The sequence below is a fragment of the Lepisma saccharinum genome, chromosome 2, assembly GCF_977018435.1.
Source record: "Lepisma saccharinum chromosome 2, izLepSacc3.1, whole genome shotgun sequence".
Taxonomy (NCBI): Eukaryota; Metazoa; Arthropoda; class Insecta; order Zygentoma; family Lepismatidae; genus Lepisma; species Lepisma saccharinum.
The window spans coordinates 126,033,555-126,052,848 of NC_139230.1; the positions used below are offsets into that span (position 1 = coordinate 126,033,555).

The window sequence follows — 19,294 nt, forward strand, 5'->3', positions numbered from 1 at the left end:
AACTATATATACTATTTAATTAACGCTAATAATGGATTATAATGAAACCCAACGTAAATAACTAATTTTCACTTTTTTAAATTGATTTTCAATTTGATTTGTTTTGTTTGACCCGAGTTCTAACCTGGGACCCCTGGCTTCGTAGCACTTCATCCTTGCCACTCCGGAGGCCGGCAAAAATATTTTAGAGTGCGCATGTGCAGGGGATAATTTTCCTTTTACACAAAGCAAAACTATCACTTACAAACCTGTATGATACTCCACCCGCACCCCTAAAATGCAGGATAAAGTCATACGTTTGGGGTGAATTGAATTTTCATGTCATGATCTTCGGCCAGATGGTGAGCCTAACTATACTAATATATTTATTCGACAGCGATTCAAGGAAGCAACGGTATATACATTCCCCTGCCAAATATAACCAAACAGAAAAAAAAAAAACCTGTAAGATGTTGAATATTTCTTGAAATATACGAGGGTCATAAAGTAATGAGCAACAATTTTTAATGAACCAAGTTTTGGTTTTATTAAAGAAAACATGCTGCATCATAATCAACAGACTTTACTTTTCAACAAAGTCTCCATTCTTTGCAAGCATTTTCCCCACCTTTCTGGAAACTTTAAAATAACTTTACGGTAGAACTCAGTTAAAGCTGCTCGCAGATACTGTCGCACTGCTTTCTGTACGTCCTCCGTCTGATAGCGTTGGCCTCCTGTTCCTTCACAAAACCGAACAGATCATAGTCGAAGGGTACAATGTCGGGACTGTAGGGAGGGTGAGGCAGAATTTTCCAATCTTATTTTCCACAATTTCCTTCCTGGTGAACTGAGCAGAGTGCGGGCATGCATTATCGTGTTGAAGGATGATTTTTATTTCCAGGAACGTTTATCCCGCAATGCAAGACGGAGCTTGAACCAGAATGTACCTTTCTGCTTTCCATGTTTTATTCCTTGGAGGCAGTTAGTGGGTGATTGCTCAGAGGCTGATTTTGATGCTCCTGTTTCCTTCCTTAAAATGTTTTATCCATCTTCTGACACTGCTAGCACCCATGCAAACATCTACATACGCACGCTGAAGTCTCTTCTGAATTTCAGCAGCTAGAACTCCCTCCTTAACAAGAAATTTAATCACAGCACGTTGTCGAAAGGAAACATCACTGTCAGCCATTTTATAACAACTGACTGCTCACGCGATCGAAGCTAATGACGTCACACTACATCGACAAGTTCAGTTTGCGATGATTTACTTTGTTTCCATGTATTGGTAGATTCTGATTTCTAAAAAAATTCTACTTTCAGTATGCCCCTCGGTACGTTTTAGATGTAGCTAATATTTAGGAATATATTAAATATGACTGTTCCCCGCAAAATTTTCGCCCTCGTTTGACACTCAAGATGCGCTTCTCTCTCTAATATACTAATTAATGACAATACCACATTTAATTTGAGATTGCAGTTTCACGGTGATAATATATATTTAAAATTTGCACTGACACGCAATGCTGGTATTTCCCCTGGACCAGGTTTTGAGAGTTCTTCTCTGTCTGTCTCTCATCGAAGAGATTTCGTGTTCTCGTTAACGCACACAAGGACAGAGATACACATGTTTCACTATCACATAGAAATCCCAACTCACAGATAAACATATATTCATGCCCAGTGTTGAATTTGTAAAGCCGCGCTTATTTTACTAGTATGGTGATATTACAGTGAAATGATCCTGTGTTAAACTATAGATCAGTCCCGATTAGTAGATCTGCATGAAGTACATTTCAGATGTTTTAAAAAAGTTATATTGATATTGTTGCCGGCGCGTATGAAATAAAATCAGAACACATTCCCGGGTGGGCTGGGCACACGCAAAGTGAAATATACGTATACTGTATATAAATGTGAACATATCTGCAACCGCATCACTAATGTATTTGTGGTTATATAGTCACTTTTTCTATCTTCTGGCTAACATGATGATCAGGATGGATATTAAGATGAAATTGACGAACAAACATTCACAAAAAAAAAAATGCACAGGCCCTGAATCGAACCCGGGAACTTCTGTAGCAAAATGAAAATCGAAAAGTCGACTACGTAATGCCTTCGGCTATGGAAGGGGAGTATATGCTTCTTAAGTGAATATCAGCGAATCGAAACATCCCCTCCTGTTCGTTGTGTTGATCGTGAGCATTCAAGGTCTTAGGGAGAATCCACACCGAAGAGAGACGCAACATGCGAAGAGCTGCACGAGACACGTGTCGCTTGCAAGAGAACAAACACTCAGGAATTAATTGAACCTTTCGAACCAAAGCGAGACAAGCTGCAAGTGTCTCATGTCACTCGGACTGTGCCATTTTCTCAATACCGTGCATCGTGTCGCCTCAGATTGTTTGCATATTCGCAGTGAATACTTCACCCCAACGAGCTATTTTCAGAGCCCAACCGGAGGCCTTACATGTTTGAAGCTAATTTCTTGATATAATGAAGTAATGTTTTAAGACTTAACAACGTTATTTTCGCTTTATCAAGTTTCTTGATGCAGTTATCGGCTGTGATTTGTCTTAAACATCGTGTGAAGAGGCAGTGTTTTGGCCATTTAGGGCGTGACTACTATTATTTTAAAAATCCAGCATATGGAGGCACTTTAGTCCAAAATAGATCAAAGTGGTAAAGTACTCTAGTGCCTTGTTTCTCAACCGCCGGATCCTCGCATCAACTATACTGAGCTGAGAAATGTTCTGCTGAAATTTGTTGACAAATAACACAATCTCAATACCATATTTGAGTTCAGTTTTATTTTTTTATGTCCATTTTATACAGACTAATCAGGACTGTGCCTACAGTTTAAAATGTGACTGTGCCTCCACCGCGTAACGACCCCGGGATCACTTAATTACAAAGAGACGTTGTTATCCATATTTTTACAAAATGCATAAAATCTCATACTTGAAAGGTATTTACGAAAATAAGAAAGAAATGGAAAAATTCCGGGATATGGTTTCAAGAAGGTTGAGAACAATTTCTCTAGTTTTAGTTTTATCCAGGCTGGGAAGTGTAGCGTATATAGTTCGAGGTCAGTGCATGTGATCTTTCTTCTCATGCACAACATTCCTCTCCCGAGTTTCAATAACTTGCACAAATTTTACAACGTGATTTACATAAGGTCTTTTAAGTTTTCTTTTTTCGAGTGACTAATAAACTGTTCATGCAATTATATCTGTATCATGCGAACTGAGCAAAGTAGTAGTGTCGCGTGCACCTTCTCTCTTCTGTGTCAAACTCACGTTTCGAGTTTCTCTTCCGTGTCCTAATTTGCATAATGTTCAAGTGATAAACAGTTCGCAGGTGTGGGTGGAAGGGGGAGAATCTAAAATCTTGTCTTACTAACCAGGCCTGCATTGCGTAGCACAGCATAGCAGATTAAAAAGAAGCAATACCACAATTCTCTCTAGGAATACTTTTCTAGATGACTGCACATGTACGTCTTGACTTAAAATATGAAAGTTTACATGTATGATTCATATAATAAGCATTTGAATACGTAATATGCTTGTATCAAAAAACGTTTAAAATATGAATTTGTAAAATGCAGTATAATTATCCGGCCACTTGTAATAACAAATAGTCTAGATCAGGCCTGGTCAACCCGCTGTATTTGCGGTGGAGCGCTCTCGTGCACTGGTGGACTGCAGAGCGAACAGCGGTGCTGCAGCGTTGTAAGGGGGAGCGAGGCAGGAGGCTTTCTCTGTCGCGTTCGTACAGTGTGCAGGCGGAAAGTTCGCGCTGAAGGGGGCGTCGCTGGCACCCACAAGTACAAGCAAGTTTCTAAAGCCTGGTCTAATTAGCTTAACCAAAAGTAAACCTCCCCAGTGTGCATTGTACTTTATAAAATTCCCTTCAATTGATACTGATCTAATTCGTATCCACGTACTCGTATGTCAGACTAAGGTTCTGGTGAATAATTCTTATTAATATACGTAATGATTTGACTTAATTTTATGCTGTTAGTCTTTGTAACTGGGTTACAAATGAGGTACTGGTAACGCAGTTCTGTCGCCAACGTATGAGCCTGTATGGCTCGAGCCCACCTAATAATTTTCCTCGTATTGTTATGTTTTAAAAATTTAAGTCCCCACGTTTAACAAAACAATTTTATAACTATTACCCAGTGTAATTACTGTTAATAATTCTAGATCATCAATTTGATACTTGGCAGCGGTTTATATTATTTATAATATCCGTGGTCATGCCGTTATTACGAAAGTTATGGAGGATATGTCAAGGTTATTAAAAGTATAGAAGTTGGGCCAATCCCTTGTTTTCTTCGTGATGACGAAACAGCGGCAAGAGGTGAATTTATCCATAAAACTAATTTCAAATCTATGCGCTGGTGTTGCAATATACATACAGGAAACCATGCAAGAAACTGAACACACGAAATAGAGTACACAAATAAGCAATTCCTAATGTAAGATGCTTTCTTCTTTATAAGCAATGTGCCAGGGCCTTCGATATAATACAGGCCTGAATCTGCGATGCTAACAAGGCTGGTGAGGTCAAAAGACTGATCCTATATTTTGGGGAAATAAATTTGAGTATTCAAGGAGTTAGAAAAACATGTCTTGTAAATTTATTTGAGAGTAAGTATAATTATAATCGCAAAAGGCTGTTACTTGTGCATATACCGCGTTTGTTACAACCTGTCCCGATTCCCGCGCTAGTTGCTCCCTGGCTTTTCTCGGTGCTGGGGAAAGTCAAAGCCAGGCAGCCAATTAAAATACGCAACGTCGCAACAGCGTCTACGTAAGCGCCTCTCTACTGGCTTCCATTCGCTCCTCGCTGCCCAGCAGACGATTTTTTCCTCGTTTCTCATTGGCACCGAAACTGTCGAGCGCTCCCTAGCGCGGGAAAGGGGACAGGTTGTAACAAACGCGGTATAGTCTTGTAACTTACAGTTGCTGTCCAACTGTTTGATGACTCGAGTGACTTCCACGTTAGCTTTTCCACAGCCTAATCTAAACATTGTGTTCTGGTGTTTAATATATGCGTATTGCAACACTGTACTTCCGTCGCTTCACGTGTATTTACATTGAAGTGATACATTTATTTGTACACAAAAAATCTTGAAGCGTTACCGTGGGTACGGATATGTGTTTTGTATATGAATTCATGCAAGAACCCCGAGTTGAACCTACTCAATGCTTTTCAAAAGATGACGCCATTGACGCAGTTATTAAAATGAGTTAAATTTGGTTACTTTTGCCAGTTTCAACAGGAATGTACAAAGTAAATTTACTGAAAACAATTGTAATCTAAATGTATGTTTGATACGTGAAATTATTTTGCTGACTTTTTCAAATATAAATACAAGAGCTTTGCTACATTACTCAAATGAAAATAAATTTTAGATTATCAGAATGAAAAGCAACGCTCTTGCAGTCATTGTACAACAAAACACGTTCTTAGTTGTCTTAGGTAGAATAAGTTAACTGTAAAAATACTTGAATTACTCAGTAATGACTGAATTAATTTCCAGAGCTGTAACTGCTTTGGGTTTCAGATGGGATTAGCCGTAATACAGACGTTTATAAAATTGTTTTACTCTTTGGTAGATCTCGAGAATGGAATCGCTGGCACTCAACACGAGAAAGTTAATCCAGTAAAGAAGCTTCAGAAAAAGAAACACGCTTCTACGAAGACTTCAAATGCGGAATATCCTTATGGTAACGTATCCTCTCTATTATTGGACCAATTTTTTTTCTTAATTCCCCTCAGTTTACACTATTTCAGGATTAAGAATAAATATCTGCATAAATGAAAGTACCAATCTCAATAATAGGAATAGAGTACACATGTTTGTGTTCTATTGCGATTTGAATTTGCAAGTTAAGGTATAAGATAATAAATCTGTGATTTAATATCCAAAATATCGACACAAAGGTACATTTGTAATGGAATAAAGATACAACTAAAGTTTAATTGAAAGATCATGCAGGATATTAATAGATATTAGTAGCTCGTCAAAAATATTTCTAAATTGCTACATGATTTTGCAATATACATACGTTATGCAGTGCTACTCAGTAACTTCAATTAATTCCTGTCTGCTGCACAAATCCAGCTTGTTTTAAAACCAATTGCCACGCTTATGTAATCAAATAAGTTTTGCCGCTACTCAATGGGGATGACCGGCTCTTAAACCGCTCCTGTCGTCAGTGGCGTAGTGGTAACTGCTTCGCTCTTGTAATAAAAAGGTCCCAGGTTCGATAACAGTAGAGGCGCATAGTACTTCGGGTTCTGTACAAACTGTACAAACACCACTGGAATGAAATGAGAAATGTGAGTGTAAGAGAAATCTAATATTTGAGGTACTGTGAAAGAACATAGGAAAGATTAGTATTAAAATGTCGGTTTCTCCAAAAACTGGTTTTGCGACATTCCTTGTTCCTTCCCCTTACCCTTCAGCTATAAAAGTTAAACTTCTTAAATGGAATATAATAGTTCGAAAAGAGTAAATGTATTTCAATTAGTTTGAGCAAATTTTGGCTGTAATTAGATTATTTCTAAAGAGGACATTTCCAAATACTCAGGCCCATAGCTAGAGGGGGGGCAGGGAGGGAAACTGCCCCCCCCCGAGACTTGCTTTGCCAACCTGTGAAAATATACAACACATTCTTATCCGGAATTCTCACTAGCTATTCTTATATCCTACATTGCTCTAGCAACACAAGACACACTTATTGATTGGTGATTTATTAAGGAAGGTATGTTGGATTCCGTACTGTCATACAAAAATTGGGAAAAATTTCCCTTTCCAGATTTTCAGTATCTAGAACAGTTGTGAAATTCTGAATGGTCTTTCATTATTAAAGGTGTGTGATGTGCTTGGATGTTTTTTCTTGGATTTGTATTAAGTTTGAAATGCTCAATTTTTTCTTTCTTTTGGTAATAGTGATGCTGTGGTAGGGGGAGAGAAGAGAGTGGATATTTGATTTTTTGTTACTTAACGTCGCTTTTCTGTCACTTCTAGTTAATCGCAACAATGAGAACGAGTGATGATATGAAATCGATTTAGGGACACTAACAAACACCCATGCCCAGGCTGGGGTTTACACAGCGATCTCTGTCGTCGCAGTGCGTTGTGTAACCACCCCACCATGGAGGTCTGCTAATGAAAGACTAGGACAGATTACTGGGTCAATTATCAAACATGACGAAAATGTGATAGTGTTTCACATTTTTTATTTCTGCTAGAAAGCAATAACAATTGTAGTGTGATAAGTTTCACTAGGCATCTTTTGGAGTGTAAATAGAAAAGGTACTAGGAAAGTTTTGCAATACACCTTTCATTTTCACTGTCTTTAAAAATACTTTCCACGGCACACGATAGGCTTCTTCATCCATCGAACGTACTCTTCCATATTTCCTCAGGGAGCCGGGCACACTCGTCATCCCACGCCTATTCGTTGAAAAACCTATTCATTTTAGCCTGTTCTTGACATTAGGGAACAGTGCAAAGTCGCATGGACCGAGGTCTGGACTGTAGGAAGGATGCTCCAGCACTTTCAGCCCAGTATGTGCCAAATGCTTGATGCAAACTTTGTAGAGGTGGGCAGAAGCATTGTCATGATGGAAAAACTATAACTAAGCGTCTACCCTTAAGCATTGAAGAACGTTTTTGAGAGCTAGAACTACTCTGGGCAGGCACTCCTCAGTGTATCACTTGGCGGTGACTGTCTTCTGTGTTTCCACCACCACTCGCTCCACAACTGCCACACAGTAAAGACGACGATTGGGATTTTGGCGGAGAAACGGGCGTGTTTTAATCTTCGGACGCCCAGACTTTTTTCTGGGCTTTCGTAGGCATGTCATAATAGTAAAGCCAGGTTTCATAATTTATTAAGATGCTGTTGACGTAGCGAGGTGTTCAATTTTCCTCAACACGCTTCAACTTGTCACGACGTGCGATCTCCGCTTGCGCCATATTAAACTTTCCTAGTACCCTTTGTATAAATTTAAAATCTTAATGAATTATTTATCTTATGCAAACACGATAAGCAACATAGGTGTTATGATAAATGCATTTTATAAAGGAAAGGGTGAGTGTTGACTTACTGTTAGAATCATAAATTTTCAATATCATGCTATTTTATTTAAACGGAAGTAAAAATATTTGAATGTTGCCATTTGCAACGATTAAGCTAATTGGGATTACACACATTAAGGATAGATGATGCCATTTTTTATGGCTTGTAGCATCGAAACAAGAATTGGACCAGAATATAGGTACTAAGAAAAAATGTTCGCCTTGATGTCTTCTAGACTGTGAAAATTGTCAGTGTTATAGACCGGCACCCTGTGTGTATACTAGGTTCAAGAAAATGACAAGTAGAAAGTTACAGTAAAGTAAATATGATTGAAAATCTCTCAAATTATATTCTACATATTTTCTTATTTATATATATCAGTGTTGAACAGACGTTGGCTGTTAATATAGCTCTGCCACAACCTAATTTTTAAGCGCCGTGGTGGTCTACTCAGTACAGCGTCTGTCATGAGGGAGACCAGAGTTCGATTCCTCAGGTGAGTGATCTTAGGTCGAAATTCTTCCGGCCTTATCCCGCATAAAGCGTCTCCGGGGCTCAACCTTCACCCTCTGAAACTAGTTCCAGGGGGTTATGGTTCAACCAGCCTCAAATCAATGGGTGCCTGGGGGTAAAGGCAGCCGGAGCCTGGTGCAGATCACATCTGGCAGAGATCTAGAATGTGTGGGTATCTACCACCACATCCCCTAAATGTGTCTTCATGGCATGGTGCTATATGCATGGCACGGGGAACTTCTTTACCTTTTTTTTTTTTTTTTACAACTTTATTATTTGACAAAACATTCAATCAACTCTTCTGCTGTGAAGTGGATTCCCCTATTTTTATTTCATCTTAAGACATTCTCTGACTAGCAGAAATCAGTATCAGCATAAAAAACTGATACTTGGCGTTTCAACGCTTCTGCTCAGTGATGGCGATAAGTGCCCCATAGACCTCGTTCTGAGAGGATGGATTAAGGTGAAGGAGACCCCTCATATAGTTGGTTTCGTTCCACAGTCATTAAGGAACGCATTTTTTTAATGTAAAGAGAGTACCAAATTTCCCTCTATGCAACATATTAAATGACGACACCGTAATCCAAGAAGTTATTGACCAATCAAGGGGTTCCTATTTGTTTGTTGGGTGTGAAAGAAATGTGTTTAAACAATAAAATAATACAATTCGCACAATATTTTGCAAAATGGTTAACGTAACCAGTAAGCCAACATTGTCTGTAAAGAGTGTAAGGGTCTCCCCTTTGAAGCAAATAGGATCCGTGGTAGACAGAAACCAAAGTTTTAATGTACAAGAAAGGTATTACACATTTTTACAGTATTCATCATGTAGATAATATGTAATCATTATTATTTAATTAAATCTATTATTCTTGCATAACACAACACATTGGTGTTATTGATTCCTTTATGCGTAAATATATTGCGTACTGCAAACTGGAGGGGAACATATGAAGGACGATTTATAAAGGACTCCCTTAAACAGTTCTAGAGGGAGGGTCAAAACTGTTGGTACGTATTAAGTCTATTCACATTATCTACCTGCAATGTAGATGCCTCGGATTAATTTTCAGTAGCGGCACATTTCGAGTAGATAGTCCCGATTAGCCTATTTGTTAAATTTTATTATTTGATGTTACTAGATTTTTTGTCGTTCGTTGGAGTTTCACTATATCATCACTTTTCGGTTACTTGTTTCTTTGTGTGTGCGGGGAGGGGGAGACTCGTGCTTCTGTGTACCAGTTATATCTGCCTATGCAACACAATATATTAAAAATTTGCCCTCAAGGATTGACGTTGCTCCCCCCCCCCCCCACCACCACACACACACAAAGAATCCCTGGCTACGGGCCTGTAAATACTAATCTAAAGTTTGCACCAACTTTTGCGAGTTGTAGTATTGCAAAGTGATGAGTGAAAATTTCTGCATATTAATAAAATGGTAATCTCTATCTGCATATTTACCCTTATTTCAGATTGCAGTGACAGTGCTGTAGGAGAGAGAACTAAATTTCTAGCACCTGAATTCGGCTTAATACAGGATGTGATTAAAAGCATTACCCCTGAAAAGAGTGGAAAACCAATAGGTGAGTTTTTCATATTGGAAATGCGTGAAAATATAATTCTTGTATCCTTCATAGTTGGAAGTGAGTAGTGAATGAATTAAAAAAAACATTTAGTTTCAAGGAAATATCGTTGATTAATGTGCCATCTTTCAAGTTTCGATAACATTGAATTTATAAAGCAGAAAAAATCTGTTATAGTAATGTTTCATTTAAATGTGCCAGTCTGAAATTCAATTGGACCACCTATTTCTTTCCTTTTCTCTTTATTCTGTTTTTTTCTCTATTGGTCTTTCTCTTTTCTTTGGCTTTTTCTCTCGAGAGTGATTCTTGACTTACTTGACTTAATTCCTTTTTCTCAATCAGGAGCATAGGGCTTCAGTGAAACTCCTCCATTTGGCTCAGTGAAACTCCTCCATTTGGCTCTGTGACGTGCCAACTCCTTGACCTCTCTCAATGTTTTATATTTCTCGGCTGCTGCTTCTACTGTTCTCTTCATGTCTTCTTCGGACGTCCTATTTTCCGGGCTCCTAGGGGTTCCAGTCTAAGGCTGCTTTCTCTATTGCTCCAGTTGGTTTTCGTAAGGTGTGTCCTAACAGACTCCCATTTTCTTTTTATTTGGGTTGCAATTGTCTGTTGTTTAGTTTCTCTCCATAATTCATTTTATATTATTTCTGGCCATTTTATATTGAGGATACGCCTGATACCGCGATTAATAAAGGTTTGTATCCATTTCGTGTTAGCTTGCGTTGTTTTCCAGGTTTCGCAAGCATACAGTAAAACTGATTTTACATTTGTATTGAAAATCCTTATTTTTGTCTTTCTAGAAACATTGCAGGTTTTCCAAATGGGATACAGTTGTATGAATGCCACATTGGCTTTCTTGATTCTATTTTGTATGTCTTAATCTGGACCTCCTTTTGTTATGACACTTCCTAAATCTGTAAATATGACTACTTGTTCAACCAGCTCATGACAAACATTCAATTTTTCTTTTCCTCTTGCATTGACTCTCATTCCTTTGTCTTGTTCACATTAATAGTGAGTCCTGCTATCTTTGCTTCCTCCTGTAGTCTTTTTAGTTTCTCCTTCATGTCGCTAAGTCTTTCAGATAATAAGCAGATGTCATCCGCAAAATCTAGATCTTATAGTTTATCTTAAGTCCCCATTGTATTCCTTTTTTCCTGAAAATCAGTTTTTTTTCATAACTGCATCTAGTACTAGCAGAAATATTGTCGGAGATAGAATACAGCTCTCTCACTCCATTTGTAACATCTATGTATTATGTAAGCTGTCCTTTATTTGCACCTGAAACCTTCGTACATATCTTTCATTAGGTTTAATATCTTCGTTGGAATATCATACTCTGCTAGTGTCTGCCACATGACTCTTCTATTTAACTAACTAACTAACTCTCTAGCCTTCTTAAACCCGAAGGTTCATGGCTGCAGCAACACAGGCCTTCCATCTGTCCCTATCTTGAGCAAGATCTATATACTCTTTTCCATCCCTACCGATTTCCCTTAGGTCCATCTCGACTTTGTCCCTCCATCTTCGTCTTGGCCTTCCTACTGGTCTCTTACCATCAGGTTTCCCAACAAGAATCCTGAAAACTCCTCTTTCCTCTCCCATTCGTGCCACATGGCCTGCCCACCTAAGTCTTCTTGATTTAATTATTCTAATAATGTCTGGACATGAATACAAATTATGTAGTTCTAAATTATGTAACCTTCTCCACTCACCTGTCTCCTCATCCCTTTTTGGTCCAAATATTTTCCTAAGGATCCTATTTTCAAATACTCTCAATTTATGTTCCTCTTTCAATGTAAGGGACCAAGTTTCACACCCATATAATACTACAGGCAAAATTACGGTTTTGTATATTTTAATTTTTAGATTTTTAGATATTAAACGAGAAGACAAAAGTTTATGAAGAGAGGAGTAACATGCATTTCCTGAATTAAGCCTACTTTTTATTTCCTCTTTAATATAATTTTCATTTGTTAATATTACTCCTAAGTATTTGAATTTGGAAACTGTTTCAAACGAGTTGTTATCAATAATTAGATTTTGATTATTACCTAACACTTGGTTTCGGCCTGTAAGCATATATTTAGTTTTCTCTTTGTTAACTTCCAAACCTATCTCTTTAGCAGTTTTGAAAAATATTTTAGCATTATTCTTAATTGTATTCACATCATCCCCCAGTAAGTCTACATCATCTGCATATGCTAACAACTGAGTCACACCATTTAATTTTAGTCCTTCTTTAGTTTCGTTTACCTTCCTAACAGCATATTCTAAGGCAAAATTAAAGAACAATGGAGATAATGCATCTCCTTGTTTTAACCCATCATGAATTGTAAATTTGTCAGACATATTAATACCCACACGAATTTTACTTTCTGTAATACTTTTGAAAAAGCTACACTGGTGCAACATAAAAACTCAACTGTGAAACAAGCAATATGCCTTCCGCAGATACAATGATGGCAGCATCGGAACAACATCACACTCAACGAAAAGAACCGCACAGTGACAGGCAACAGCATTTAAGTGTTCCCCTATGATAGATTATTCTTGACCAATTCTCTTCTAATTAGCGAGTCAAAAGCCTTTTCAAAATCGATGAATGTAGGATATAAGGTGGCTTGCCATTCATTGTTCTGTTACAGAATTATTCTTAGAGTATTTATGAAATCGACACAACTACGTTGTCTGCGGAAACCAGCTTGTTCTTTCCTCAATCTTGATTCTACAACATCCTTCACTCTAAGATTATTCTCGATAGTATCTTGCTTGGTATACTTAGCAAAGTAATTCCCCTCCAGTTTTTAGTTAGTTGTATCTCCCTTTTTTGGCAGCTTTACTATTAAACCTTCTCTCCATTCTAATGGAACTTTTTCTTCATTCCATATTTTCTCTAACATCGGTTGTAATAGGTCAATGGAAGTTTCCACATTAGCTTTAATTAGTTCCGGATTGATGTCCATTCCAGGAGCCTTGCCATTCTTAATTTGCTTTTTGTGCTAAGTCCTCTACCAATTTCCTCTTATCTCTCCTCACACATTTCTTCACCTTTTTATCTATTTCAGAGTACTCTGTTTGGGCTGCTGCTTTCTGTAATCTTGTTCCGCTTTTATTTTGTTTTGTTTGTTTCCTATTTATTACTTCCCAAGTGTCTTCAGACATCCAGTCTTTTTGTAGTTAATTTCTAACTCCAAGTACCTTATCTCCAGTTTCTAAGTAGATTCTCTTCACATTATTCCAATTTGTTTCACTATCTGGTTCATGCTGTGTACTTTCAGAGAGAGCTTGGAATCTATTATTTATTTATAATTTAAATTCCTTTTGTTTTTCTGTCAATCTTTGAACATTAATTTTATTTTTTCTTCCTTCAAACTTCTTGGATGTTGACATTATTTTAGCTTAAATTTGGCTACTAGATGATGGTCACTGGCTACATCTGCTCCTCTTTTATTTCTTACATCCATTAGCGATCTCCTAAACTTCCTGCTTATTGTTATATGGTCTATTTGGTTTTCTGTAATGCTATCTGGTGAAACCCAAGTTACTTTGTGACAGTTTTTATGAGGGAAGATTGTTCCTCCAATGACCAATTCGTGAGATGCACATAGCTTTACCAATCTTTCTCCGTTATCATTTATGTCGCCCAAACCATGTTTCCCCATTATATGTTCCAATCCTTCATTTGGCGAGCCTACCTTGGCATTCATGTCACCCATGAGGATCAAAATATCTCTTCACATTTTTTATTGCATCATTTAGTTGTTGGTAAAATTAATCTTTCCTCTCAATTTCTGTCGTGTCTGCTGGATCATAACATTGTATTATAGTTATGTTTCTAAAGCGGGTTTTAAACCTAGCTGTAATAATTCTGTCGGAGATAGGTTGCCAGTCTGTTTAGAGTATCCCTACGCCATTTCTGTGTTCTCCATTATCTTCTATTTGTCCTGAGTACAAAATTGTATTTCCATCTTGTGTTGTTATTTCACCAAAGTCGATCCATCTCATCTCACTCAACCCAAGAATTTCTAGTTTGTATTTTTTAATTTCTTTCAACTTGTTTTAGTTTTGAACTTTCTTTCGGAGTTCTGATATTCCAACATCCTATATTCGTTTTCCTTTTAATATTAAAGGTTGTCGTCAAAGCATCCGTCCGGTTTAGTTTCACTTTAGTTTCTTTAATATAGCAATTTAAGGTGTGCAGGTTATTGCCCTACAGCACCAGAGCTTGGTGGTGGGGCTGCCACCTGGAGCATCCAAGCATGCTGTTTTCTGTCGGGTTGTCTCCCTTAGCCTTTGAAGATCCCTCTTCACCACAAGGCAGTGGTTCCCTTTTTATTCAACCCCAGAAGGGAGGGTTGCCTCTTTCGCCTTCTGCGCTGTACCAAAGGACTCCTTCTCTGCCGCATCAGCAGTTGGTCTTCGCCGTAACCCTGGCAAGGGGCCCTTAAAAGGTGCTACCATCCGGAGCCAGATGGACCAAGGTTTTTAAAAAGTTATTACTCCTCTTGGTTTACCGTCTCCTCCGCCGTTGAGATGGTCATTCATCTTCTTCCGCCTTTGGAGCCGTTAGGTTGCTTCTTAGTCTGGCTCTTCCTTGCCAGCCTTCCCGGCATGGGTGATCCTACCAGTAGCAATGCTACCGCCGGTTTAGCCTGATAAATCATTATATCATGCAAGCCCCACCACAAACTACAAGGTCATGCAACCACTAGGTGGGGAGAGTGATTCTTGGTCTACTGGAAATAATTCAGAAAATTTCTCATGTAGTGGGTTTTGGATTGGACAAAGGTTAAGTAGACTATTTCACTGTGTAGATCAACGCCCATGTGTGGCCTTAAGATTAGCAATAATTGTCATTGTCACCACCACTTAGACCTTGAACATACTAACAGTTAATCTTTATATCTGATATCTTAGAATATTGTCTAAAGGATCACTCTCTTTCAGGAGCTCTAAGAGTTTCTTCGATTAAGAGGAAAGTGAAAGAAACTACCACTGAAGTGTGTTTCGACTTGTCAATGTCTGCAGATGATAAAGAGAACATCCCAGATGTTAAAACTCACACATACCAGAAAAAATCTGAGAAAGCAAGAGTTACATTCGGATATTTACAAACAGATTTCGGCAAGAAGATTTGTAAGTATGATTATTATTATTATTAAAGTAAGTGTTCATAAACAGTCAACGTAACATTTATATATCAAACTATTTTGAACAAGGATGACTTCTATCATTACGTCGTGTGAGAACCAGCGGAACGTAACTCCCAATTTACAGGAGAGTAAATATCTGTTAAGAATATGCCAGACTAAAAAAGTCAATTGGAGATACGGAATTTCATATAACTGCTAATGATTAGTGGAGATATGTCTATCTGATTCCAAATAGTTCTCTTCAGAGGAGTTTTAAACAAAACTGAGAACAGCATTCTTGGAGTTACGTTCCTCTGGTTTTCATACGACGATTAATTTCCAATCAATTTTTGCCTCAAATAATTATTAGGGACATGAATTTAATGACCTAAAAAATCACTTAAGATATGAGACAAATATTTGACCAAACTTTCCATAAAACTGCTCTTAAAACCAAAAATACCCTAATTTTTTTAAAAGTAAGTGTGCAAGGTTTATGTAAATAAAAAACAGTGTGTAATTTAAAAGTATAACTAATGAATTTTAACTTCTTCCCCATATAAATACCATAGTCTGGAATATTTTCTCGGATTTCTTGTTAGTTCACTTTGAACCGTGAGTTGCTATGTACAGCCAACGAATTTAGTAGTATACTGTGAATTAAGTAATCTTGATGCACACATTTAAACGTTTTGTAAGTAAGATTGATTAGAAAAGTTGTCACGATTACCAAGAACAAATAGACTAATTACACGAAGTAATGGAAAATTCTACTTCAAATGAATGTTAACTGCACCCTTGCCTTTGGACAAAAATGATGTACAAGTAAGATATTTGCTGCACTACCATGGACGTCGATAAAGGGGGCCTAGGAGCAATGGCCTCCCGGAAATTTCCCCCTGTACCCCCTAAAAGTGTCCGTAAATTAGACTATATTTTACTTTTCTTTTAAAAAAAGAAAAAAACTCCAAATTGTTCTTTTGGGGAGGGAGAGACTTTGCGTGTAGATCAGTCTTACGTACGTGACTTAACAGAAATATATAATTGTAATGCAACGTAAAGCAAATCTCTTCGCCATTAGTTAGTTTAAAATTTCAAAATATAAATAAAAGTTTATTCTTCTCTTTACAGGTAAAAATAAATCAAAGTAATACGAGAGATCGATACTACCCATAGAATGATACTACCCATAGAATTTATTCAACACAAACTGAAAGTTAGAAACAGACGTTCTTCAGAATTTCGTTGCTTTTTAGTTCTACAAATAATTAAATTTGAACTTCCAATAGAAATTCAATATATATATATATAGTTGCTGAGCTTCTTATTACGAATTGTTTTAATTTATATGTAATTGTATTTTTAATAAATTATAGTAGGTATAACATTAGATACTATAAGGTATATTTTTAGCAGAGTTGCAGTGAAATCAAAATTGTTTAGAGTTATATAAAATAACAAAATGTATAAATTTTATGTTTCCCAATTGTATATATTTTGTGATCGTGTGTATTTTTAAGCACTTGCTTTGTATTCTAGAACATAAAATATTTTGAGGGCTTGTAATAAAAAATTAAATATATCTTATGATTTTCATTTGAGAGTTATACGTATTTGCTCAGCGTTAAATCCCTTGATATTTCACTGGTATAACCAGACATCAGAGTTTTCATAGAAAATAAGTCTACAAAGTCACACGAATTTTCAATACCCAGAACTCAACTGTTTGAATTGACCGCGTTTAGGGAATCTCTGGTCTACCTCTAGTCCCTGAAACTAGTTTCCACCTCAGGTTTGGATCCAAATTTAAACTGCATTTCCAGTCCGGAATAAATTTGTTTATAATGGGTATTAGGATTTGCTCAGCAATTTCTTCCCATCACAATTGAATTTTGTAAGTTAATCAAACGAATCACGTTTGTTGAAAATTTTTTGAAAATAAATGAAAGAACCTTTTTATAATCAATATTACCCAAATAAGAAGATAGTTGGGAAGATATAACGAAACGTATTTCAGTTTACAAATTCTGCCAAAGCAAAACACATTTAATTCCCCTGGCATTTCAAGGTTTTGAAAGCTTTTTTTAAAAGAAAAACAAAAAAAAAAAATTGTTTGCAATGACCTCAGTCCTAGCCTTGTTTTCCTGACTCTTCCACTCGTTCAGGACTTTGCAGTAAGTGAAAACCCTGTAAATAAATTATCTGAAGGGAACTGCTAAGTGACTTCACCCTGGCAGTGTCTGCTGGAGTAATATTGTTTCTATGGTGTATTTTCGCTTTTAGAAACTTATTAGACAGTAAACATAAATGCCAGTGGCAACCAAGAATCTATTAAATGGGGTTGCATACATGTGGGATAGAAAATGCCATAGAAAATGCAATTATCAACTACTCATAGGATCGACTTTTTTGGCTTTCATGTCCTCTGCACACTGTGAAAGTTGTATGTTGTACGGTCACACCACTGTATATATGTTCAAGACAATTACAAGTAGAGAAGAAAAGTTGCAGTAAAACATTCAGATTGACAGAATATCGTAAATAATAATGTACTTAATTTCTTGAGTGTTTCGGACAAGTAATCCATGATAAAAGCACTTCAGCCAATTTTTTGCCCCAAAAATCGAGCAACGATTCTGCTGTGAAGTGGATTTTCCTATTTACATAATATTAATTAACCCTTAACCATTGAGTGGCAGAATGGACATCGGTTGTAGAAAACCTCTGTTGGAGAAAGAAAAATAGTTTTATCTTTCTGCTCAGTGGTGGCGAGAAAGAATCGCAGACCTTGTGGTGCGGGTGGAGAGCTAAATTCACCTTATATGGTTGGTTTTGTATTGCAGTTATTGAGGAACCTTTCTTCCATAATGTAGCGTATAGAACATTCCCCTCTATTCTAATTAGTGACGCTGTAATAGAGGAAACCATTCAACAATCAAGGGGTTCTCATTTGTCGAGTGTCAAACAACTGTTTTGACTCATAAATTTCAGACAATTTTAATATTGTACAGTGTTCTACAGAAAGTCCTACATAACCAGTACAATGTCTGTAGGGGTGCAAAGTCTTTTTTCCTTTATAGCAAGTAGTGTCGGAGCAGAGACGAAAAAGTCGGGACATGTATTAAAATGAATGGACTGTCCCGACTAAATCGGAACATCTGGTAGCCTTGCATCAATGGTTATAGAACTAAAATAGCCCAATATTGCAAACTGCAGACTTCTAGAGCCTGCTTCTGTCCAGAACCAACCTATTAATTTGCGCAAGGACAAAATCTAAATTCATGCAAAATTTGAAAACCATCAAGGTAATTTTTTGTAGGTTTTTATACGTTCAAATTAAAAATCTTAATGGCTCGAGGGGGGGCAGGTAGACCATGCCCCCCCTTGGGTACGGCCCTGCTTTCATTCTCTATTCGTTGTAAGAAGTCAATGTAATCAAATATATGTAGCATCTGAGAAATCCTACTGGTTGTTGGAATGGCGGCTGTGTAAGAATGTTACGCGTAGGAATATAGTGCACGTGATGATAAAGCCATACCACTCAAAGTAGCTGCTGTATTGAAGTTGTGGGACCTAATTTTGAGCTGTACAGCCACCAGAAATTACACCAGAACACAGTAATGTAACTTATTTCTCAGAAATCACTTGGCTTTGTTTACATTGACTGTTCTTGCAGTAAATATGCACTTGATGGGAAATTTGAGAGAAATACAGGAAAAGGGTAAATTTTTCATTTTCTATTTAATCCAAAGAACAATTTCTTCTCCATAGTTTTCAAAGTTCCAAAAATTATAGAGAACACACAACATAAACTTACGAGGATACTGCAGCGACTTGTTTTTATTCCAAATGACAGAGAATCATGGAGAGCATAGCATAAAGAGGCTTTATTCCAGGAATTGTATTTGAATATATTTTCGTCTCCAGGTTAACCTAATCAAAAAGACTGAATATTATAGTGTTTACATGAAACTGA

General features: G+C 37.2%; 1 protein-coding gene across 1 annotated transcript in view; it reads left to right on the top strand.

The window, feature by feature from the left end:
- Positions 1 to 16,874, top strand: part of LOC145984488 (uncharacterized) — a 53,117-nt gene extending 36,243 nt beyond the window's left edge. Inside the window, exons 3-6 of the mRNA XM_083118145.1 lie at positions 5,607 to 5,717; positions 10,070 to 10,180; positions 15,134 to 15,322; positions 16,450 to 16,874. Coding sequence (XP_082974271.1) covers positions 5,607 to 5,717; positions 10,070 to 10,180; positions 15,134 to 15,322; positions 16,450 to 16,469 — 431 coding nt within the window. The 3' untranslated portion in view covers positions 16,470 to 16,874. The remainder of the gene's footprint in view (positions 1 to 5,606; positions 5,718 to 10,069; positions 10,181 to 15,133; positions 15,323 to 16,449) is intronic.
- The last annotated feature ends 2,420 nt before the right edge of the window (positions 16,875 to 19,294 follow it).